A 25,425-nucleotide genomic window follows, 5' to 3' on the forward strand; every position below is an offset into this window, starting at 1 on the left:
TGAACATGGTGCCAGCTCAGACGCAGTGAAGCCTGTCTGTCATGGCAGCTGCCTGTAATTGGGTGGGAGCCAAGTATGGAGGCGGTATTTGGATCTTTGCACAGAAAAAGGAGCTCAAAGTGAGTCAATGAATGTCATGGCTAGCACACAGAAAAAGTTCAGGGGTTTTGTTATTTTTGTCAGCACTGGCTTCGGCCCACAGTAGCCTGTGTTATTGTGCTTAAATTGTGATGAAACCAGCTGACGTCTCTGCGATTGCTTGGTGAGAGACGTTACAACATGTATGACGTTTGATTTTTTTTCATTATGGATCGATGCTGTGGGATCGTTGATCATTGAATCGATGTAGATTGATTATTACTACACCACCAGACATTATCATCACTTTTTCCACTGACTGCTTCTCTTACACACAGGTTTGATGCACCTGGACATATTTCAGTGTTTATTTGTTTCAGCTCTATTTTTTTTAACTGGCCTGGCATGACAAATGACTTGTTGAACTTAAACATGAGTGTTTGTGTTGTTGTGTGTTAGAACCCGGTGAAACAGGCACCAGAGATGCAGAGCAGCACAGCAGAGCTCATCACTGGCCTGGTGCAGCTAGTGCCTCTAACCAACACCACCCAGCTCTCACAGGAAGCCATGGAGGTCAGAGACCAAACATCACTAATGAAGTGAAGAAAACATTCTCCTCATCAAATCAACAGTCGACATTAAAGACATAATTGTGCTATTCAGAAATCAAAGGGAACTGTAAATATCTAGATATAGTATTGCAGTAATAATTAGACTGATAAGAGTTGTAATTGCACTTCGCTAGACTGATTATGACAGATTTAAAAAAAGAGTGTGAGTGGTAAACACTGAAGCAGTTCAGGCTGAGAAATCCTGACTTGTCTTTCAACACTTTCTGCAGATGTTTTACATTAAAAGCCTTTTAAACTGCAGGAATACTTTTAATGTGGAACAACTGTCCAGGAAGTTCACCATTAGGAAGGTATTGTCAGCAGACTCTATCATATAGGAGCACAATAGAAAACGGGGAAGCTTCTTACTAAACTAGGATAAATTGACTTCAGAATTAAAAAAGTGTCTGTCTGATTGCCTTTTCAGCTAAGGTAAATAAGTGCAGACATTATCTGTGTGAAGGATCACACTGATAAAGTTTGAGCCTGTCTGAAAACTTAAGTTTAAAAATAAAGTCATTTCATGTCTATTTGTGTTTTGTAGTTTGTGTGTTTACTGTAAAAGCTCCTCTAACAAAGCTTTATGTGTCCTCTCCTCCCATTTCTGTGTCTGTTTCCAGGCTCTGTTAGTCCTACACCAGCCAGAGACCATAGAGCTGTGGAACCCTGATTCCCCCATAGAGACATTCTGGGACATCAGGTACTCAACAGTCTTCTCGTCCTTCTACAAGCAAAGAGATCTCATCACAATCACACTGTGAAAACATTCACGATCTCTTGTGTTCTAAACATATGGTTGGAGTTTACAGGAGTCTGACTTCTCCTTCTTCTGTCTTCAGTTCTCAGGTGCTCTTTCTCATCTGCCGTAAGCTGATTGGACAGCAAATGGTTAATGGGACAGAGGTTCTGAAATGGCTGAGGGAGATCCTCATCTGTAGGAACAAGTTTCTGCTCAAGAACAAGGTGTGGCCCTGTTTCTCAACTGCAGCAACAGGCTGCTTTGTTAGCTACACACAGAGTCCGCTAAAAGACAGAGCTGATGATAGAGCAGCCAACAACAGAAATCAGTGAATCACAGTGATGGAGGTCACCTGCCCACTGGGAACAGTGGTCCTCCTGGGCTCCAGATGGAGCAGCTGCGGTGATCCAGGTGAATTTAAGCAACTCGAGTTTATGACTACGCTTGTTACTCTAAGTACATTAAAAAGTAAAAGTTGCTGTCCTTTACCTTTTCTTTCGAAAAGTGATATTTTCAACAGTTGTCTGCAGTCTCCAGACATGTTTAACACTAGGGCTGAACGATTAGGGAAAAAATCTAAATGCGTTTTTTCTGACAGATATTGCAATTTGATTTGCAAGATAATTTTGAAAGTCAAGCTGCAGTCCAACATTCACTGTGATAAAGCATTACAATTTAAGATATCATTGAAATGTTCTGTTAGCTCTGTGTACTAATCCAAGGATCTAGAATGGAAATATACAAATCCAAAATGTGTTTATTCAAACAAAAAATGTCATAGAACATACACATAATGAACCATAGAACAATTCTCAGAACACAAACAGTAGCACCACGTTGACTTGCCCTCTTTGCAGTAACTTTACATCGGTCATGCTGTTGCCTTTTCAAATACTGATAAGGGAAAATACAAATACAAACCTAACTTAATGTTAGCTAGTTCATTCTACCATTTCTCTGTTTTCTCTTCTTGTTCTTGGCTCAACCATGTATTTTGCAACTTTATAATATCAGCGGCAATTTTCCTGCGTCGTGCTGTTGCTCAGACGCATTCACTGACTGGTGTAAAAGTAATCACAATCTTTGCAGTTTGCAAATTGCATCAGTTCAAATTGCGATTGTGGTTCAGTTTGGGCCACAATCAGCCCTGTTCAGCCCTGTTTAACATAACAACAGCTGGTTAAACTAATGGTGAATTGTTACTAAGAGGCTAAAAGGAAAGTTGTCTCTATGTGTCTAACTGGTAACTTTGCCACTAATCTTAAAATCTAGCAAATTTCTGTGAACTTTACTCACCAAGACAAACCAACTCTGAGATACTGAGTTTACAGGGAGTTTGCTGTTGTGAACATGACTGTTACTGCTCTAGCGACAGTATTTTGTTGTATAAATCAATCTTGATCCTGATCTGAGTTTATTCTTTAAAAAAAATCATACATTGAAAAAAAAAAACATTTAATAATGAAAAAGCACCAGTGACAGTATAAGCTGGACTGATGAAGGTCTGGATGGATAAAGATAAAATCCCCATGATACTCATTCTTACTGCTGGTTGGTGGCTTCACCCTGACTCTAGGAGGATGAGCATATCACTGTTCAAATCACTTCACTATAAGTCTTGTTTAACCATGATCTATCCAGGATGTACCCTGCCTCTCACCCAGCGTCAGCTGGGACTGACTCCAGCACCCCTGCAACCCTTAAGGATAAGCGGTACAGATTATGGATGGGTGGATCTTGTTTAACCAGTGATATTTTGTGATCATTATTTTTTATGGCGCACAGTGTGACACCCTAAAAAAATGTGAAGGATTACTTTTTTCCCTTGCATATTAAAGAGCAACTTAAATCATTCATATAGATTTTAGTAAGTGTTTCCTTTAAAATAAAATAGCACATTGTTATCTCTGTAAACTTTCTATTTATTACCAAAGCATTTATCAGTAATATAATTTAAAATATGAATGTGTTGTTGAATATTGATTTTAGCTGTGCTCTTAACTTTTGGCCTGGTGAGCACCAGTGCTACGAGAGGAAAAAGTTAGTCTGGAGCCCTGTCTTTAATGTAGTGTGTTTCTCCAGCTCTGATGGTGGGAATACTTCTGTCTGTTTGGTTTCTAATGGCTGCAGGAGTGTGCCACTATGGGTGGAGGGATCCCCATCTGCCGGCAGGCGCAGACAAAACTGGAGGTGTGTCTCTACATGTTCCTGTGGAGTCCGGACACTGAGGCTGTACTGGTAGCCATGTCGTGTTTCCGCCACCTCTGTGAGGAGGCTGACATCCGCAGTGCTGCCGATGAGGTTCCCGTTCAGAACATCCTGCCCAACTACGCCACCTTCAGTGAGCTGGCTTCCGTCAGCAACATGATGGGAACGGGTCAGTAATGGTGGTTCAAACCTGATGTCAGAAAGTTTCTCACCTTCAGTACTACACCTCTGCTCAGTGTTCAGCACTGGAAAATATGGACAGTGTTTTACTCTTCAGACATCTGGTAATATACATCATTAAATGGAGCATCCTCACACATTATTTCATCACACATATAAACACTGTATTAATTTCTACTAAGAAATGTCACATGGTATAGAGAGGGAGGGGGAAGAGAGTGTGGAGAGTATGAACTGTTTTTTGAAAAGGTGGTGTGCTTGAGTTGTTGAATCAATCATAGAATGTAGTGTAGAAAAGGCCTCAGCCTCAGCTTGGGTACACACAGTATGGCTGTCGGCAAGTTAGGACCAGTAACAAAGGAGAGGGTGTTAAAAAACCCTGTCCTGATGTAGTCGATGTAGGCATGGTATAGTATATGAAAACTTCATGTCACGATTATTACTAAATTCTAATAACAAACATTTAGCACTACGATTAATGTATTGTGAGTGTTTTTTTATCGCAGTGGGTGATAAAATCGTATATTGTCCCATGCCTAATCAGGATCAAAACATCTGGCTGTGGTTGCCAGGATCACATCAGTATCTTAGACAGCTGTCATCTCCTCCTAGAAAAGGTTTTTCTGGTCCGATGGAACCTGTGAACTACTCTGAACTGTGTTAATTACGTGAAATGTCGGGTGTAAATTGATACTACAACCTTTTCCAGTGAACATTCAAGCTGTTCTGCAGGGCTGCAACATATGGAGATTTTTTTTGACCATTTTAAACATGCAGGCCAGGGCTGAGTTGTGATTTTTCAATTTCAATTTCAATTTTTATGACAGATATTGCAATTTGATATGTGATGTAATTTTTGAAAGTCAAGCTTCAGTTCAGTATTCACTATATACAGTATCTCACAAAAGTGAGTAGGGGGTACATTTCAGCAACCATTGTATTATATCTTCTCAAGGGACAATACTATAGAAATGAAACTTGAATATACTTTAGAGTAGTCAGTGTACTGCTTGTACAGCTTGTATAGCAGCATAGATTTATTACCCACGGAAAATTACTCAATACACAGCCACTATTGTCTAAATAGCTGGCAATACAAGTGGGTACACCCTAGTGATACCTGTACGTGTCGTTCAAACATGCAAAACCACCTGTCCTATTCATCATGTTCATCATCATGTTTTTGCCTGTTTGACTGGACCATACAACTTTGTGTATCATGGATTAGAGCTGTTAAATTAGGCTGTGGCTCAGGAGGTAGAGCAGAAGGTTGGTGGTTCGATTCCTGGCTCCTCCAGTCCGCATGCTGAAGTATTCTTGGGCAAGATACTGAAACCCAAATTGCCTCCGATGTGTGTCATCAGTGTGTGAATGTGTGTGTCTGTGCTAGAAAGCACTATTGTATAGAACAAGTGCTGTATGAATGTGTGTGTGAATTTGGTACTTTGAGTAGATTCAAGATTTATTTATCCCAAGGGAAATTGCTGTGCACCAGTTGCAATACAGAGGTGGAAAAGTAATACAGTGTGAAGAGAGAGTAGGAATAAAGCTATTATAAGGAATATATAGGTATAAAGCTAATAAAATAAAGGCTAACATAAAGTAAATAAACAAGTAACTAAATGCAACAAAATGCCACAAAGATTACAGTAACGTAGGTATATACAATGTACAACAATACGAACTGTAATTTAGTAGCATAGTTGGAATAAAATAAGTATAAGAACAAGAAGTAAAGTGATAAAGTGAAATGGCATATAAAGTGATAAGTGGCATTATGGCCTCAGGACACAGTGTCTCCACTGTCCCTCTCGTGACCAGAGGTAGATGAATTAAACAGTCCAATGGCCACAGGAAGAAAGGACTTCCTCTGGCGTTCTGTGTTACACTGGGGGGGGGTTTGTTGTCCAGGTGTACTCCAAGGTATTTGTAATCCGAGAAAACATCCACAGTCACACCATTAATGGGAATGGGTGTAGGGGCAGATTTCCTCCTGTGGAAATCCACCACTAGCTCCTTTGTCTTGGTGGTATGGCAGATGGTTAGTTCCACACAACTCGATGATGGAGTCCACAACGCCCCTGTACTCCTCCTCATTCCCCTCACTGATACAGCCAACAATTGCAGAGTCGTCTGGAAACTTCTGCAGGTGGCAGGACTCAGAGTGGAATTGAAAGCCTGAGGTGTACAGGGTGAACAGAAAGGCGGAAAGAACAGTTCCCTGTGGAGCACCAGTGCTGCTAACCATAGTGTCAGACACACCGTCCTGCAGTCTGACATACTGTGGTCGACCCATCAAATAGTCCGTAATCCAGGAAACCAGGGGAGTATCCACCTGCATCACCGTCAGCTTGCTCCCCAGCAGGGCAGGCCGGATGGTGTTGAAAGCACTGGACAAGTCAAAGAACATGATCCTCACGGTGCTTCCTGGTCTGTCCAGGTGGGCGCCTGCATGGTGGAGCAGGAAGATGATGGCGTCCTCCACTCCTAGTTTTGGCTGGTAGGCAAACTGAAGGGGGTCCAGTGATGAGCTGACCAGGGGCCGAAGAAGTGACAGGACCAGCCTCTCCAGGGACTTCATCAGGTGGGACGTCAGCGCCACCGGTCTGTAGTCGTTGGAGGTGTTGGGACACGCCTTCTTCGGTACTGGAACCAGGCAGGATGTCTTCCACAGCACAGGGACCCTCTCCAGACGCAGGCTAAGGTTGAAGATGTGCTGCAGTACATGCAGTGCATGTTTTGAGAACCCTCGGGCTGACACCGTCGGGACCTGCTGCCTTGCCTGGGCGGAGTCTGCACAGCTCCTTTCTCACCTGCTCTGCTGTGAAGGTCTGTGTGCCATGTGTGTTGATGGGGGTGGGGGGAGGTGATGGTGGGGGAGAGAGGACAGGTGGGGCATAGTCAGGAGAGAACGCAGTGGGAGGGTGGACAGCAGGGCTGGAGGTTTAGAAGCGGATGGTTGTAGAGAAGCTGGGGGAGGGGTAGTCCGGAGCCCTCACATCAAATCTATTGAAAAACAGATTCAGCTCGTTGGCTCGTTCAGTGCCATCCCCTGTTGTCTGGATGCCAGATTGTTTGTAGCCAGTGATACTCCTCATGCTGCTCCACACGTCCTTCAAGCTGTTCTGCTGGAGTTTGTGCTCCAGCTTCCTCCTGTAGCTGTCAATTCTGTCATACTGGCCACTGGATGTTCAACATGGCACCATAGCAAATAACTCTCTGAGTGAGAAATACAATTGTTGCTCTCCACGAAGATGGCCTATAAGAAGATTGGTAACACCCTGAAACTGAGCTACAGCACGGTTTTCCAAGACGGGTTCCACTCGAAACAGGCCTCGGCAAAGTTGACCAAAAAAGTTGTCCTTTTGCTCTGTGTCATATCCATGAGTGCTGCCAGCATTGCTAGGTAATAAGGTCTGGGCTTTGACTAGGCCATTCAAACACCTTCAAATGTTTCCCCTTAAACCACTCGAGTGTTGCTTTTGCAGTATGCTTAGGGTCATTGTCCTGCTGGAAGGTGAACCTCCGTCCCAGTGTCAAATCACTGGCAGACTGAAACAGGTTTTGCTCAAGAATGTCCCTGTATTTAGCACCATCCATCTTTCCTTCAATTCTGACCAGACTCCCAGTCCCTGCTGATGCAAAACATCCCCACAGCATGATGCTGCCACCACCATGTTTCACTGTGGGGATGGTGTTCTTGGGGCGACAAGATGTGTTGGGTTTTCGCTAGACATAGCGTTTTCCTTGGTGACCAAAAAGTTCAATTTTAGTCTCCCACATGCCTTTTGGCAAACTCAAAACGCCCTTTCTTATTTTTTATCTTTAAGTAATGGCTTTTTTCTTGCCACTTTTCCATAAAGCCCAGCTCTGTGGAGTGTACAGCTTATCATGGTGCTATGGACAGATACTCCAGCATCTGCTGGGGAACTCTGCAACTCTTTTAGGGTTACCTTTGGTCTCTGTGTTGCCTCTCTGATTAATGCTCTCCTTGCTCGGTCCGTGAGCTTTGGTGGCCGGCCCTCTCTTGGCAGGTTTGTTGTGGTCCCATGTTCTTTCCATTTGATGATGATGGATTTGATGGTGCTCCAAGGGATCATCAAAGATTTGGATATTTTTTGTAACCGCATCCTGACTTGTACTTTTCTACAACTTTATCCCTGACTTGTTTTGAGAGTTCCTTGGTCTTCATGTTTTTTTTAGTGTTGCCTCTTGCTTAGTGGTGTTGTAACATCTGGGTCCTTTCAGAAAAGGTGTATATATACACTGACAGATCATGTGACACTTAGATTGCACACAGGTGGACTTGATTTCACTAATTATGTGACCTCTGAAGGTAAATGGTTGCACCAGAACTTTGTAGGGGCTTCATAGCAAAGGGGGTGAATACCTATGCACACACCAATTTTCAGTTTTTCATTAAAGAAAATAGATAATATACATATTTTTTTTCTCAGTTCACTTCACCAACTTAAACTATTTGGCGTAGATCAATCACATACAATTCAGATTACAAAACATTTAATTTACAGGTTGTAATGTAACAAAATATGTAAAATGCCAAGGGGAGTGAATACTTTTGCAAGGCACTGTATGTCTCCAGACCTGAACCCAGTTAAGCACCTGTGGGGCATCCTCAAGCAGAAAGTGGAGGAGCGCAAGGTGTCTAACATCCATCAGCTTCGTGATGTCATCATGGAGGAGTGGAGGAGGATTCCAACAACCTGTGCAGCTCTGGTGAATACCATACCCAAGGCTGTGCTAGATAACAATGGTGTTCACACAAAATATTGACACTGGGCACAATTTGGACATGTTCACTGTGAGGTGCACCGACTTGTGTTGAGTTATTTTCAGAGGACAGTAAATCTATACTGCTATACAAGCTGTACACTGACTACTTAAAGTTATATCCAAGTTTCATTTCTATAGTATTGTCCCTTGAGAAGATACAATAAAATGGTTGCTTAAATGTGAGGGGTGTACTCACTTTTGTGAGATACTGTACATGTAAAACTTGTGATGGAGCATGACTTCAACTTACTGTAACGTTACATTCACCATACTGAAGTGTTTGTGGTCTATATAGCTATATACGGAGGAGAGAACTAGGGCTATCCTCCCTCCCAGCAGAGTCACTGTCCACAGCAACTTTCAAACATGGGGTCGATGTCTGTCCATCTGTGATTTTACAGACTTACAGACGCCTTAACATAAGCAAATTGTTTATCTGTCTCCTCTGAGGCAGCAGCCATTTTCCTCACAACGAGCTTCCTTGCATGTGTTTTTTGTTGTGGGCGTATACACAGTCGCTTTGACTTTGACTGTTTGAGTCAGGGGCTGGAAAAAAAATCACAGTTTTTGTGGTTTGCTGATCACATTAGTTCAAATCACAATTTTGGTTAAAATTTGATTAACTGTTCAGCCCTAATGCAGACACCAAAAAGAACTTCAACCAGGACATGTCAGATCCTGTCTACAGTTGTTGGAAGATGTAATATAAAACTCAAATCCCCAGAACACAGTCCCTGGTTAAAGGGTTGTCTGCAGTTAAAATGATCTCTGAACTGACCGTAAGTTAAGTGGATGTTTCTCAGTGGTAGAGAAACAGAGAGCTTGGTGATACTGAAGTGCAGTAATACTGTTTCAAATGCCCAAGTACATCTTCATCCACCAAACCCTTAGAAATTTAGCTGATAGATGAATGTTATGACATATTAAATATGTCTCTCAGCTGTGCCTCTAAGCATACCTCTGGATCAGAGATTATACAGGTGTTGGTGTCTCTGTTCACCCTGTGATGTCTTGTCTCCACAGGCCGGTCTACTCTGCAGAAGAGGGTGATGGCCTTGTTAAGGAGGATAGAACACCCTACACCAGGGAACATTGAGGTAATATTCAGTTCAACAGGGCTCCTGCGGATCCTTAAAAAGTCTTAAATCAGTCTTAAAAATTCATGGGAGGTAGGATTTTATGTATTTATTTTTGACATTGCAGTTTATAAATCTCAAAATATAACATATTAAAAATAAAATAGAATAAAAACAGTTTACTGAATGCCTCATCATCTGGGGGCGGCAGCAAAACGCCGGAGCTGCATCTAGTCTCCCCCAACAAAAGGAGGCCTACGCATATCTTTCTGGCGAAGCAAGTTCAACATAACGAAGATATCTTTCTGTTATCTGGCTTCACTAAACCTAACAACCGCAGTTTGGCTAAGCAGTCAGACGATGCTGGTTATCAATTCGCTAAGTCAAACCAGGATTTCCCGAGCGAGTTCATGTGAAAGAGGTGGAGCTGTTAATTACGAGTAATGTTGTCAGAACTATGATTAAAGTACTTAATATGATAAAAGGAGAAACGCTGATATCTGCAGGTTATGTCCAAAAATGACATCTAACAACAGGAAATGTGAACAATATGATCACATGACTAGAATAGAAATGCTAGAAATAATTTCTAGTTATCTAAGTCAGGCTGAAGATTTATTGTAAATAAGAACACAAATCACAAAGCACAAAAAGTTGCTTGACATCATGGCCTCAAACCTACAGGAAGTTGGCCATTTTAATTTTAATTTGAAATTTTTTTGGTATTTAGGCCTCAAACTTGGTCAGGATACTCTTAAGGCCTTTGTGATTACAAGTTATTAAAAGATTTTGTTGACGTCGAAGGGTGTTGCTGTGGCGGCACCTCAAATTTACATGCCTCGCCATGAAAGAGGAAGTTGCATTTAAGTTGCTGTAACTCAGCCATACTTTGTTCAATCTGCCCCAGATTTCACAGTGTTGATAAGAGTCCCACCCCGAAAACATCTACATGGGTCTTGTTCATGGGAGTGGGTAAATGGCTCAATAGCGCCCCCCAGCAATTTTCAAGACCCCTTTGCCATTGGGCATAGTTTGTCCAAGGTGAACGGCATTCGGAGGCATAACGTAACTTGCCCAGGTGTACAAAAAAGTTTCTTGACATCATGACCTAAAACAGACAGGTTTTATTACACAAATTTTGCTTATTTTCGATGTTTCACCATTAACCAGGAGGTTGATGTAACTCATGCATACTTTGTCTGATCTGCCCCAAATTTCACAGCTTTGTCAACAGATCTGTCCTGAACACATCTACATTCCAATATACAGATATAATCACACCACCTATTGGCATTAGGAAATGATCTGTTTTATCTAAATAGTTTGATCTGATTGACCTCAAATGTGGTAAGACAAGCATTAAGATCATAATGGTGCTGAATTGTGAAGGGACACCCTTGCTGTGGTGCCGTGGTGAGGTTCGATGCTTCGCCGTCAAACAGGAAATTATTGTAACTCCCACATGTACTGTCCAATCTGCCACAATCTGGACATGTTTGCTTACTGTCATGGCCTGAACACATCTACATGCCAATATAGCGCCACCTGATAGGGACAGTAAGGGACTTCTGACTCATTAATTCTGTGTCTGGCGGTCACGCAGTTGCAGAACTGCATTGTACGACCTGCGGGGACCCGCGGCTGTAGGTCCCCCGACAGGCGTCACTGGGCAACTTTCATTCTACGAATGAAATACAGTTTTGAGGCTTTTAGAATGTCCAACCACTCACAAAACTTTGCACGCATGTTTAAACACCTAAGCACTTTGATATCACAATTGGCCATGGGCATGCTATAGCAGCTCTCTAGCGCCCCCTAATCACTTTTAGCACTTTTCAGGTGGCAGTCATACTTGGATGCTCATGAAACTCGGCATTTATGTCATAAGTCATGGAACTTGATTTCTGATGTGGGTCTCGTGTGTGGGTGTGGTGCCACATTTTTTAAAACCTTTACTTGTCTTGAGAGAATTTTGGATTTGAATCATAGAAGAAAATATAGCTGCTTGCAGCTTCAATTCATTTTGTGCACAGATTACAACAGATAGAGGTCCACACACTGCAGTTGCCACAAACAAACTCCACTGTGACATCCACCAGCAAAGTGATGCCCTAAGCTCCATTCTCCTCCTCACGCTAGCTGGTGGATGTCCCAGCGGACTAATTTAGAGTAGCTGCAGTGTTAGGACTGTTGGTCTGTTTTCATCTGTTGGTTTTCATTGGTTCAGCACCTTGAATATTGTGGGATGTGCACATCTTGCACACGTTGTTGATTCATTTTGTTCAGCCATTTATATAAAAAAAAAAAATATATGGACAAAATTGTCTTTAAACCTGAGCAGCTGATGTTGTTGCACCTGTTATTTATTTTTCAGATTTTTGTTAGTAAAATTCGCCTTAGAATGTATTCTGAGTGGCATTAAAAAAGTCTTTAAAAGTCTTAGATCTAATTTGCCTAAAGCTGTAGGAACCAAGGTTCAAACTCCTGTGGCTTTTACTTTCTTCTTCAGATGAATCTCAGATGGTTTAGATCACAGAGGATTTTCTTGTAGTTTTTCAGTACTGACAGTATGATTCAGATACACTATTGTGCAAAAGTTTTAGGCACTGTAGATGTTTTTACTCTTATCCTCAATCAGTACCTTCACAGAAGTGTCTGATTAATTCTGCAGCAGGACAGTGAGTCCAAACACACAGGCCCATCCGCCACAGAGCTATGATCTGAAACATGTCAGTCTGGGATTACATGAGGAGAGAGAAGACACTGAGACAGCCTGAATCCACAGAGGAAGTGAGGCAACTTCTCTAAGATGCTGGAACAAATTACCTAAATACAGGTGTACTGAGGTGTTATGATCTGATTTAGGTTGTTCTGTTTACTGCACTTTGCATGAGGTTAATTAATGAATGAAAATTAATCATGGGATTATTTTTGACAGCATCCACACCAATAGTGCCTAAAACTGCCCAAAACTTTTGCACAGTACTTCCACATGTATCGTATCAGTTGAGCATCTTATCTCTGTTTGTGCTCTGCCATTAATGTACAGCTGATTGTCTTTGTTTCCACCCTCAGGCTTGGGAGGACACGTATGCTAAATGGGACCAGGCCACCAAACAGATTCTCAACTTTCCCAAAAACAAGGCTGATGATGGGCAGGTAAGGATGTTACAGAGGGACATGTCCTCACTATGACAGGGTTTCATCTCTCTGTCTATCACATACCATCAGACAGAGCAGGTTAAACTTTGTTACACTTTGTTACGCCATATAACACCCAGATAAGCATTTACTCTATTCAAGCTTTCAAGGCCCTGAGCACCCGATGGACAGATTTGAAATGCAATAGTTGCTGGTTCCAGCTAAAATGAAGATGCTATTCCATTGATATTCCATTTTCCATTTATTGATGTAACATTGATCTACATTGGTACATCGACTCAATGATCATCCAGCCCATAGCATTGATCTAACATCATACATGTTGTGATGTCCCTCGCCAAGCACAGAGACGCCATAACACAGGCTACTGTGGGCCAAAGCAAATGCTGACAAAAGTAACAAAACCCCTTAACTTTTCACTTTCAGCTCCTTTTTCTGTGCAAAGATCCAAATACCGTCTCCATACTTTTCCATACCCAATTACAGGCAGCTGACATGACAGACAGGCTTCACTGCGTCTGAGCTGGCAAGATGTTCATTTACCCTGGAATAAGAATACTTCAACTAAACAGTCTGAACAGCGCTTCTTCACTAACCCAACACTAACATAACGTATCACATCACAGTCTGTCACAATATAATCATTTGTAAGACTCGCCTTTATTTTGAAATTCCCCTGGCAGTCTTCCTCCGCCTGAGTATGAACACCTCCAAACAATGAGTGGTGAATTGATGAGGAAAAAATGTAGCTATAGCCGAAGGTCTAGGGCGTGGCTATGAGACAGGAAGACTGAAAATATTTAGTTTGAGACTCAAAATAGTAAAGTTCACACAATATCCTGCTTAGTGTATACAAATAGGAATTTAATGTTCTTTCAGTTTTCTTTTATAGAATGTGAAAAATTTTAAAGCTGTTATCAGAATGCGCTTTATAGTGAACAGAATTTATCTATTTTTCTTAAAAGAGAATATTGTTTTTCATTTAAATGTCTGGTTGAGCTCAGGAATAAAGTCAAATGATGTTTTAGTTGCTTTTTGGGATTTGTTATGAATGAAAGTGATTGTGTTAAATCAGCATATGATATTGTTTCATATTGATCGCTGGCTCCTGAATTGAATCAAATTGAAATTGTATTGTAGCAGACTTTGTGATGCCAGCAAACATCGAATTGTTGTCCGTTGAATCGATATAATATGGTGTTGTGATGATACTTACATCTCTAGTCTGTACAATGGCCAAAGATATGAGTGTGCAGATTAGTAACTTTACTAAACAGACCTGGAATTTTAATAACTTAGTTTTCAAATAGTGAAAAGTCTGTAGTCGTTTTTCATCCTAAGTCATTAATTCCCACATTTATGTATTTATTTGAATTAAACAGGTTTTTAATTAAACCACCACACCAAAGAGAGGGATTATCATGCTGTGGAACATGGCTTCTCTCAGTCTGTTTTAGGTGTCCAAACCCTGCCTCTGCCTAACTTCACCTGTCTGACTGCTAAATCTTCAACTACTTGATTGTGTCTCACTGTAAAATCACGTCATTAACAATTAAATACAAAATGAGCATCCAGGGCACAATTTACCACTGCATTTAGCATTTTCCTCAAAGTATTCTTGTCTCCACCAGCAGTGAGAGTCAGCCTCACACAGGTAAACTCATCAAACATGTGCAGGTGAAAACTCAGACTCTGTCTCTGCCCCCCACCCCCACCCCATACCCACAGCAGGAGTGGATCAACATGACAGGCTTCTTGTGTGCTCTGGGCGGCGTGTGTCTCCAGCAACGCAGCACCCCTGGCCCGGCCACCTACAGCCCACCTATGGGCCCCATGAGTGAGCGTAAACACTCAATGATCTCCATGGGCCCCTGCGATGTATCCAACCCCATGGCCTCGGCCTCGTCCTGCTCCTCGTCGGCCTCAAACGAAACGCCCGTCAGCCGCTTCCTGGACCGGCTGCTGGTCTTGCTTGTTTGTGGCCACGACAGGGTTGGCCTCCACGTTCGCACCAATGTTAAAGACCTGCTGGGGCTGGAGCTCAGCCCTGCCCTCTACCCCATGCTCTTCAATAAGCTGAGGAACAGCATTGGCAAGTTCTTTGACACACAGGGACCGGTGAGTGCAGCTCTGACTCTGACCATGTAGCACAAACTCATGGTCTGTACTGGACTTGTATAAAAACAATGGACCTGATGAGTGGAGTCAATTTAAGACACTGTTGGAGGGCAAATATTAGGTGTGTTTGACTTCATGAGGCGCTACGCAGTGATGACTTGACATGATGCATCTTGGGCATAAAACAATGTATGCTGGTTAGAAATTTTGTCCAACCCGGTGCTGGGTAACCTCACCATGTTACATGACATTAAAAGCTCCCAGGAGTAAGGCACCTGCAGTTTTCTGCTCAGTTTTCTGCAGTTGCTCTCCTCCAGCTGCACCGACTTCACCTGTGTGACAAGTGTAGTATGTTTTTATTCTGAGAACTTTAGATCAGTTACCTCCCATAGTTATCTCTTCCAAAGTTGATTTAATTTATTTGATCTCCTTCTGACAGCTCATATTATACATCTGATTTAATAATAATCAGTTTAGTTGAGGAGTTTATTATTGTAGAAGAAGTAATGCCCTTATAGATCACATTTTTTATCCTTCATATGTCACCTCTTTTCTCTCTCCTGGTGATGTGGTGGCCAGTTTTTTTTATTCTCAAGTCTAGTCTAAAACAGAGATTTAAAAAAGTGATCCCTCCAAGTGTAACTTTTCCCCATGCACCTCAACACATCATCCCGGATGTTTTCATACTTTTACTTTTCTTCTTCATATTTTTCTGACCTGAAATGTTTAGAACAACATATCTTTGGCTAAATATGTGTAGGGCTATAGGTTTACAAAACAGTCTGACATATTGAGGGGAACAGTTAGCTATGCAGATTTTCCACAATGTGTTCAATATATTTGATGAATTGCGAGAACAACTGGTAAAAGGCAAATGCTGTCGTTCAGTCACACTGCAGGAAATACCTTGAATGAGTCCAACTTGACTGCGCTGTCGATCTCGAACGCACCTAGTACCTGCACCCTAAATCTCCCAGAATGCACCAGGACTCATACAGAAAAAAAAGTACTAATTCACGTAGAAACAACTAAACTGGTTTCTACCCATCTGTATCATCATTTCATGGCTTATTGATCTTTCCAGATATTAAAAAAAATTCTTCTGCCTAAGGTTTAAATTACTTGATCAGTTTTTGTATTAGATAAATTATTCTTTAAACCAGGTCATTCGTCTGGTTTGTGACAGGACATCTTTGATAAATCTCTGATCTTGGTTCTAAAATAAAAATCTGCAGTATTTTTTAAAAATCAGTATTTTCCATCTACGTTGTTTTGAGATGTGTATAAAACCCCAATTATGTGTCTGTCTGGTTCTCCTGTCTCCAGGTTCCTATAAATGACACTAATACCCAGTTTGTGGAGCAAACCATAGCCATCATGAAGAACCTGTTGGATAACCACACAGAGGGCAGCTCTGAACACCTGGGACAGGCCAGCATCGAGACCATGATGCTCAACCTGGTCAGGTCAGGACTTTTCTTTTGGCCCAGGAACTGTCTGAATGGAGACTGCACCACTGAACCTCATTGACTCATTGACATAAGACACAAGCCTTATGTCCAGTCCTCATTTAGTCTCTGTTCAGTCAGTAGTGATAGTGAACATTAACAGCAGAGAGATGTTGTAGCTCTTCAGATTTCTGTTGGACTTGGCAACACCTTGCAGTGACGTCTGGGACATTTTACATGTTACTGTTTGAAATGAGGCAGTGACACTTCCTGAGTGTTTTATTCAGAAAATGAATCGGAAGTAGATGATGTTTACTGAGGACAGTTTTCTTCTCTGTCCAAAACAGACCCCATTGCCACTACAGTAAGTTAGTCAGTTTGCAAAACTAGCTGTTAGACACCATCTTCTGTCTATTGATCTCTGAATGTACGTTGTTGTGTCTGCTCCTGTGTGTGTTTAAGCTGATTTGAAAAGGACTTGGGAAAGACTGGCCCTGAAAGATCAGAGCAGTGATTAATAGAATCATCACACTTGGATAAATGACCAGCTCTGATTGTGTGTTTTTGAGATGCTGACTGACCTGTGCTCCATCCCTCCCCCTCAGGTATGTGCGCATCCTGGGCAATGTGGTCCATGCCATCCAGATCAAAACCAAGCTGTGCCAACTGGTGGAGGTGATGATGGAGAGAAGAGACGACCTGTCCTTCTGCCAGGAGATGAAGTTCAGGTCAGTGATGGATGGATGTTTGACAGAGCCACCTCTATGACTCCCCACCAGCTTCCTGTGCCATCGTGTCAGATTCTCATGAATGTTACTCATACTGTAGGAACAAGATGGTGGAGTACTTGACAGACTGGGTGATGGGAACCTCCAACCAAGCCGCTGATGATGACATCAAGTGCCTGACGAGGTGTGGTTCTGTCATGTTTTCAACTCAGCTAATACAATGTAACGAACTGAGAGAGCTCCGTCCTCACTGTCTTGTGTTTTGGGTCTTTGTTGTACAGGGACCTGGACCAGGCCAGTATGGAGGCAGTGGTGTCTCTATTAGCTGGTCTTCCTCTACAGCCAGAGGAAGGGGATGGAGTAGAACTGATGGAGGCCAAATCTCAGCTCTTCCTCAAGTAGGAGCACACCTGCACTCAACCTCCTCTGTGGCACTGTAGCATCTGATCCTAAATTCATCTCAGCAACAAATATTTTAAGATATTTAAATATGAAGCTGGTGGACCAGCAGCTGTGAGTGGCAGCAGTGCTTTGGCATCACAGAAAGCAAGTTTACAAACTGCAGATACAAAATAATGAGTAAGACTATTAATAACTAAATCAGTAAATTACTGCAAAATGCGATGTGCCTTGTCTGATCAGTTCACTAAAGTTCCACTCAGTGTGAATGTTTCTGAATTTCTGAATTTCTGAATTCTGAACAGTCAGATATTTAAACTTGTAGAGGACATTTTGTGTTCAGACCTTTTAATGGAATTAATTCTAAAACTGACAAGAGCAGCACAGAAGTGATCACATGGTCATTTTGCTATTTGTAAATGTATTTTGATATTAATCTATCATATGTTCTTCAAAAAGCCACCTGTATACAGTTGAGCTCATAAGTTAGCATACCCTGGCAGAATTTGAATAATGTGTACCATTTTTTAAGGGAAGGATGAGTAATCAGGCAAAACACATTTCCAGAACCTTCACTTTCTTTTGCTGTAGCCACTGAAGGGTTGACTTCGCCTTGTGTTTTGGGTCATTGTCATGTTGGAAAGTCCAAGTTCGTCCCATGTGCAGCTTCCTGGCTGAGGAATTCAAATTGTCCTCCAATATTTTCTGATAACATGCTGCCTTCATCTTGCCACCAATTTTGACTAAACTCCCTGTTCCACTGTATCTCACACCCACCAAAACATTAAGAGAGCCACCTCCATGCCTCACAGTAGGGATGGTGTACTTTTCATCATAGGTCTTTTTGACTCCTGTTTAGCATATTATAAGCGGGCTGTTTTGTGTTTTTCAAGACAGGCCTGTATGTCAGCTGAATTTGCTTGTTGGTTTTACTTTGCATCCTGAATAATTTTCCTTTGGCAGTTCTTTTGCTTTCCCCATGGCTCAGTATCCAGCAAAGTCAGTCCATCCTTGGATGAAATGTGCAGGAGTCTCTTTTTTTGTGCAGCTACCTTTGTTACTTAATGCCGCAACATCAACATTTCATAAGTGCCTGTATACCAGTGCATTATAGTTGAAAGGCAGCTGCCACCTGATGCAAAAACATTAACAACACTCTGCTGCATCATCAGATTCTCCTGTCAATTTTCTTCTTTTCTGTCATAGATGATAAAATGTTATTAAAAAGTCTGGTTCCCAGACAAGGGTCAGGCAAAAAGACGCTTAAAGAGTGTTGAAAATACGAGAAGGAAGAGAAATTTCCAGCCACACTGGCGAGACTGCTGGAGTTGGCTGGAGCATGATCTGGCTAATAATTCATAATTATGTATTAAATGATTTCCTTTCTTCATTCAAGAGTGCATTTTTTACTATTATTTGCTGAATTGAAAGTAAGTGATCTTGAAAAACCACCGACCTGGATGGCCATAGTACGAACACAGCACACAGGATGGTGAGCAGATGAGTTGGAGAATGTCTTTTAGTAGCCTCTGGCTCATAGGTTGTAGGTGTCACACTGTTGTGTTGTGTGTTGTGGCATAGCTGGGTTTAGTGTCTAGCCCTGAGGAACACAAAAGGTAATGTTAGCTCTTCATGGTGATGGCTGTATACTCAAGATGTGTTGGCAAAGTCATCGACTTTTTAAAATCATGTTGGGATGGGGCACAGGGACACAGGGAGGAGAGAGCAACCAACATCCTCTGTACTCTATAAAAACATCAGTCACCTCCTCTGAAGGATAAGGGACACTACCTCGGGAGCAACAGTGTATGTAGCTCAGACAGGGAGGACAGGTGGTTTGAAAGAGGAGTGAAGGAGGCCATCCAACCAGCAAACCAAGTGACATCAGTAGTAGCTTCAATAAAGACCCACAGAGGTTCAATAGCTGAGTCTCCACCAGTCAGTCAGAGCTGAAGAAGCCTCTTGGATGAGAGGAGAAAGGCCTTCAAGTATCTACTTCCAAGTCTAGTTACCCTCCATTAAACCATTCTTGGACTATTGACAAGTACAACTGGATGTCTGAAATGTGTCAAAAAAATGTTCAGTATCATTCAGGTGTGCAAAATCAAAGTAGGCCTGTGTACTGGTGGTAAATGACTTGCACAGGGAAGGCTCTTCTAATGGATGATCTGGTATTTATGCAGGTACTTCACCCTGTTCATGAACCTGTTGAATGACTGCAGTGAGGTGGAGGATGAGGGACAGGCGGTAGGGGGACGAAAGAGAGGAATGTCTCGACGACTGGCCTCCCTCCGCCACTGCACTGTCCTGGCAATGTCCAATCTGCTCAACGCTAATGTAGACAGTGGCCTCATGCACTCTATCGGTAAGTCAGCCACAGTTAACTACAACTGTGAGAAGCATGTCAGTTGTGTCAACTGTGTCAGTGTAATCAACACTTCCTTCTTCCTCTCTAGGTCTGGGCTACCACAAGGACCTGCAGACTCGAGCCACCTTCATGGAGGTGCTGACCAAGATTCTGCAGCAGGGAACAGAATTTGACACGCTGGCAGAGACGGTGCTGGCTGACCGCTTTGAGAGGCTGGTGGAACTGGTCACCATGATGGGAGACCAGGGAGAGCTGCCCATCGCCATGGCACTGGCTAACGTGGTTCCTGGCTCTCAGTGGGTGTGTACCACTTTTTGACATTATATTGACAGTGGGAATGAGACTTGAATTGGAAAATGTTTTTGCTCAGCACAGGTATGTTTGAACATACAGAGCATAAAGTGATGCATTAAGATATCAGAAGTCTCTCCTTTTTTTCCTGTAGTTATGTATGTGTGTTTCCTGTATTCGCAGGATGAACTAGCCCGAGTCCTGGTGACTCTGTTTGACTCCCGTCACCTCCTCTATCAGCTGCTGTGGAACATGTTCTCTAAAGAGGTAGAGCTGGCTGACTCCATGCAGACACTGTTCAGAGGAAACAGCCTGGCCAGCAAAATAATGACCTTTTGTTTCAAGGTAGAAAACAAAGCACAACTCCTGTCATGGAATAAATGTCTAAAATCAAATAAGTGTCTAACCCTGTTTGGTGGTGTGTTATTCCAGGTGTATGGAGCAGCTTATCTGCAGAAGCTGCTGGAGCCTTTATTAAGAGGAGTAATCACCACTCCAGAACACATCAGCTTTGAGGTGGACCCCACCAGGTGAGTGCCGGCATCTTTGCTCTGACTGTGTGTGATATGAATATTGTCAGAGGAATTTCAGTCATAAATAGCATTGAACAAAACAACTCAATATTAGCTGTACCTGATGAAGCTGTGCTAGTTAAAAGTTAGTAAGAGGATCCTGTATAAAACTGCCAAAATTAAAAACATATTCAAAACATTCTGGGAAGTAATTTTTTAAGTAAAATTTCCATGCATAAATGTTACTCAGTGTTTAGGTTTGGTCTCCAGTGCTCCAGAGATTTTTAACTGAATGAGCAGCAGAGAACACACACTGTACAACACCATCTAAGGATGTCACCACACCAGACATTAGGTAGTTGGTAGCAATACCATTGAAATTCCCTGATTGTGGATACCACAGTGCACACACACATACACACCTGTTTTTACTACCCCGTGGGGCCAACTGACTGGAAGGGTTTTGGTGGGATCCACCCTTTCTGAGTGGTCTAGGGACATGATTTTAACTTCTAAATTCCTAATAAATTTTTGCTAAGACGAAAATCACATGAAACATCAAATATTCAAACCTAAATTGTAAACCTGAATTTTAGTTCCTGTGGGGACCATCGCCCCCACTCCTGTTCCAATTTTTGAATTGAATTTTAGCTTTTTCTTTTGCTGCTTCTTTTGCTTTATGTTCTACTTGTTGCTACTCTTTTAGTTCATGATTGTATGCATGTTGTAAATTAAATCATTAAAAATTTGACACTGGTTAGCCAATTGATATCCTGGAAAATACAAAAAATATGAACTGCTTTAAAGAGGAGGAGACAAAAAATGTAATTAATATATTACAGTAAACTACCAGGTACAATGTTCTCTTCCAGGTAACATCAGACTGTGTTTCCAAAATGCGATTATTGGGGGAACCCAGATCAACTGTATAAAAAGTAGAGACAGGCTAAACTTACGTATTTCAAAATGTCAGTTGCATTTATTTAATTTATAAAACTACTGCAATTACTGGATTCACGGTTGGCCCATTCATGTGTTCCCTCCGCAGTACAGTGCATTAGTGAGCCAACTCACAAACAGGTTTTCTGGTGGTGACACAACCAACAAGGTAGCACTGGACCAAACATTACACAGAGGAGCCTTCCAGAGGTTGACAGAAGCAGGAGAAAGGCTTCCTCTAAACAAAACTGACAAAACTTTAAAGAACAGTGTCTCGTGTGCGTCCCAAGTTCTATCTTTGTATATGTTATTTGACAATACAAGTATTACTTTAGGAACATCCACCATGCTATTCATGAGTAACCGTAGCAGTCACTTCACAATAAGAGCTCCCACTCGCTCATACATGACAGGTATGCTCTTGTGCAGGTGGCTTTAAGCTGAACTTATAATATCAACACATGTATCCTCAACACATGCACAATAAGTGCAAATAGAAAGAACGGGTGCAGTGTTGTTTAGTAAATGCTTCTTGCACTTTAAGTTTCTGTTTTTCAGTGCTTCAGGTGAGGCCTTAATGCGGGCAGCACACTCAGATTTGCCAGGTACCTTACCAGGTTCAGTGACAGCTTTCAGGGTCTTTTCTGTAGCATGAACTTCCCCACCTGACCAGCTCCTCCACTTTGAGGTCTCTAAAAGACAAGATGAAAAAAGAAAATCGGGGGTGGAGACCAGCAATTCAATTACTTACAATTAACTGTGCAGTAATGAGACTTACTTAGTCACATGTAATGTTGGTCAGCAATGTCATAAAAACATACCACAGCAACCGCTTTTTTAAAAAGAGGTGGTGTCTATCTCTGAGACTCTTAAGAACTGATGATCACCTGCTGTTGGTCAGTAAGCAGCTTTTTCTTTTGCCTGGTGCCATATATACCTAGTTTCAGATCTGCACTGCCATATTCAGAATGGGACTGGGGTCAGGCTAATATCTAGCTATCATGGATTCACTATGTGTTTTGAGTCTGCTCACACCGATATAGGCAAATACTAATAAAAATAACATTAATTCTGTACAAAAATACAAATATTAAACAATGATAGGCTAAGTGGACCATATTCATATTATTACATAGTGAGACCCTGAGATTTACACGATTGACAATATGAAATTAAACAGCTTAGCAAAAATCTGTCAACCTCAAGAGGTGAGCAGTCTGTTCATGAACTCTGGCAGCAAATGACTCTTTAAGTGACAGCATTTATAAACATGGAAACAACGCATTGACTTGACCTATTACTATCTATGGTGAGTGAGAAAGGGAGCGACATCAGATGTTTTTAACTGCTTCAGGTAAGATCAGGCTTTTGGAGTCTCAGTGAAAGATAACACCTCTCATTGGTTAATGTAGCCATTTAACCAATAAAGCCAGAACCATAACACTGTATGACAATAATGCAATCTTTTTCATAAAGATTAAATTAAGTATTAGTAATAGCATTTTAAGTAGTGTTTGAAATACCTGTTATATGGTTAAAATAACTGGTAGTCTATTTCCATTATTACTATGTCCATCATATTTGTGTCATATAGTAACAATGAGTACCAAAAAGATGTTCAAAACAAATTCAGGTAATCGTAAATTGATGAAGAGCTGTGCAAACAGTAAGACGTGTGACATTATTAAGCAGTGACTCTCATAACTTGTTCCTGAAAGGTAATACCTGAAATGATGTATGTAATAACGATTGATATGAATTCTATCAACTATGAACTTCTTTGTAACCATCATTTGTATATTTATTAGTTAAAGTACAAAGACTGGTGGTGTATTGTCACTGAGAATGGTAGTCACCCAAAATACATATTTATGAAGTTACAGTGAACTATTGACATGTTTTCAACGCTGACACCATTATCACAAAAGCAAGTTAAACTAATGTGCACATATTCCAGTGCATGTAGTCTACTACAGCTAATTGATAACACACCTTCACTGTCTGAATGTAAGCCATCTAGATAGACTTCCGTACATTACCTAATGTTCTAAACAGTGCACTGCATTACAGTTTGTTTCACTGGTGGTACTGAGAGAGAAAACATTTAATTGCTTAGTTTCTAAGTTTGTCTTAACGTTGCTAAAATGTGAACTGGGCATGAAAATTCTGCACTGTATTATCTTTTGATTCCACTTTTTTTTATAAAGATACTTAAAACATCTAGTATCTTTTGTGTGTGAACTACCTCTTTTAAGATGGTCACTGTAAGACTCAACAAGTTGCAGCATTTTCTTTGATCTTGAGGATCTTGTTCAAATAAGGAATTATGAGTATATTAATACAAGATAATGTCAGTTAGTAGGCAACACAGCACACTATTAGCCTCATAATTGATAGTGCAGATAAAGAAAGCACTGTGTACAATGTTTTTCTTAAACTAGCTAAAGAGTGATTAGAAAATTCTGTACTTTGTCTTGGCCACACACAGAGACAGTATCTTTCTCAGCTGTTACAGTAATACTTACCATTTGTGTCTGCAACTTTGAAATAAAAGCATCGTATTTTATTTAGATGTTCAAATGTTTTCAGCCTATGGAAGCTCATTTCCACTAGTATAAGAAAAAAAAAATGCTCACATTAAGTCAAAGAGATAGTAAGTCATAATCATTAGATGATATATTGAAATTGAGGTAATAATTTGGATAAGTCTGCATGCATTCCAGTGGCGCACCTAGCTGTCCTCGCCATGCCAACAATATGTTGTCCTAAATAAGGTAACCATGACACTGACCAGATGTTTCCAGTTGCTGTTCAATGAAGATTGCCACTTCGGCCACATCATTTTTATTCTGTCTACACAAGAGCTTCTTCTCTTTTTAAGGGTGTGTTTGCTCCATATAATCCAGTGTGAATCAGCAAGCAAATTAAGTATTCCATCTGTTGTAAAGCCCTGTTTAAAATAGTCTTCACTGAGCTCACAATCCATTTTGTTGTCATGCCAAAGAATTGCTACTTTGAGTGTTGTGTGAAAGTATCTTATAATTTCAACATTATCTCATAGTTATGGCTTTTTATCTCATAATTTCCATTTATCATCTCATAATTTCAATTTGTCCTAATTTTGACTTATTATCTCATAATTTTGACATTATCTCATAATTTCAATTTACTGTCCGGTAATTTAAATTTCCTCAAAATTATTCATACCCTTGCTAACTTTTGTGATTTTTTTTTTATTTTTATTTTTTTCATGTTTGTTTATGAGTTATATGTGACCAACAAGTGAAAGAATGACAACAATACACAATTCAAGAAACTCTTCATTTCAGGGGTATTTTATTCATGGATTCCTAAAAAAAAATCAAAAATCCCATGTTCAAAATTATTCATACCCTAGTGCAGTGTCTTTCTTTAATAGTCAATAGCATAGCCTTTGTTTTTTAGGACTGCTTCTAGATGATTCTTGTACGTGTCCACAAGCTTCCTGCATGTCTCCTGTGGGATGTTGGCCCACTCTTTCTTGGCAAAAGCCTCAAGCTGGGTCAGATTGGTTGGTTTCCTAGGCATCACTCTGGTCTTCAAGTGATGCCACAAGTTCGCGATGGGATTCAGGTCAGGACTCTGACTTGGTTATTCTAGGATGTTGACATCATTGTCCTTGTACCATTTCTTCACTATCTTGGCAGTGTGTTTAGGATCATTGTCTTGCTGGTACGTCCAGTTGTGGCCAAGCTGGAGTTACTCAGCAGATTCCTTGATATTTTCATCAAGGAT

At 41.2% G+C, this 25,425-nt stretch overlaps 1 protein-coding gene across 8 annotated transcripts in view; it reads left to right on the top strand.

The window, feature by feature from the left end:
* Window positions 1-25,425, top strand: part of nf1a (neurofibromin 1a) — a 113,384-nt gene that overhangs the window by 24,412 nt on the left and 63,547 nt on the right. For 7 of the 8 annotated variants that reach the window (XR_007808963.1, XM_018700445.2, XM_018700459.2 and 4 more), the window contains exons 14-28: window positions 538-651; window positions 1,310-1,389; window positions 1,529-1,652; window positions 3,559-3,805; window positions 9,634-9,707; window positions 12,762-12,845; window positions 14,577-14,966; window positions 16,293-16,432; window positions 17,020-17,142; window positions 17,243-17,326; window positions 17,424-17,540; window positions 19,725-19,906; window positions 19,998-20,209; window positions 20,384-20,545; window positions 20,633-20,730. Coding sequence is in view for 7 of the 8 variants with exons in the window: in XM_018700445.2 (XP_018555961.1) it covers window positions 538-651; window positions 1,310-1,389; window positions 1,529-1,652; window positions 3,559-3,805; window positions 9,634-9,707; window positions 12,762-12,845; window positions 14,577-14,966; window positions 16,293-16,432; window positions 17,020-17,142; window positions 17,243-17,326; window positions 17,424-17,540; window positions 19,725-19,906; window positions 19,998-20,209; window positions 20,384-20,545; window positions 20,633-20,730 (2,231 nt within the window). In the remaining variant the exon portion in view is untranslated. The remainder of the gene's footprint in view (window positions 1-537; window positions 652-1,309; window positions 1,390-1,528; window positions 1,653-3,558; window positions 3,806-9,633; window positions 9,708-12,761; window positions 12,846-14,576; window positions 14,967-16,292; window positions 16,433-17,019; window positions 17,143-17,242; window positions 17,327-17,423; window positions 17,541-19,724; window positions 19,907-19,997; window positions 20,210-20,383; window positions 20,546-20,632; window positions 20,731-25,425) is intronic. The other variant, XM_018700425.2, reaches the window with a different exon arrangement.

This window comes from Lates calcarifer, linkage group LG21, assembly GCF_001640805.2.
Source record: "Lates calcarifer isolate ASB-BC8 linkage group LG21, TLL_Latcal_v3, whole genome shotgun sequence".
In the NCBI taxonomy this organism is placed as follows: Eukaryota; Metazoa; Chordata; class Actinopteri; family Centropomidae; genus Lates; species Lates calcarifer.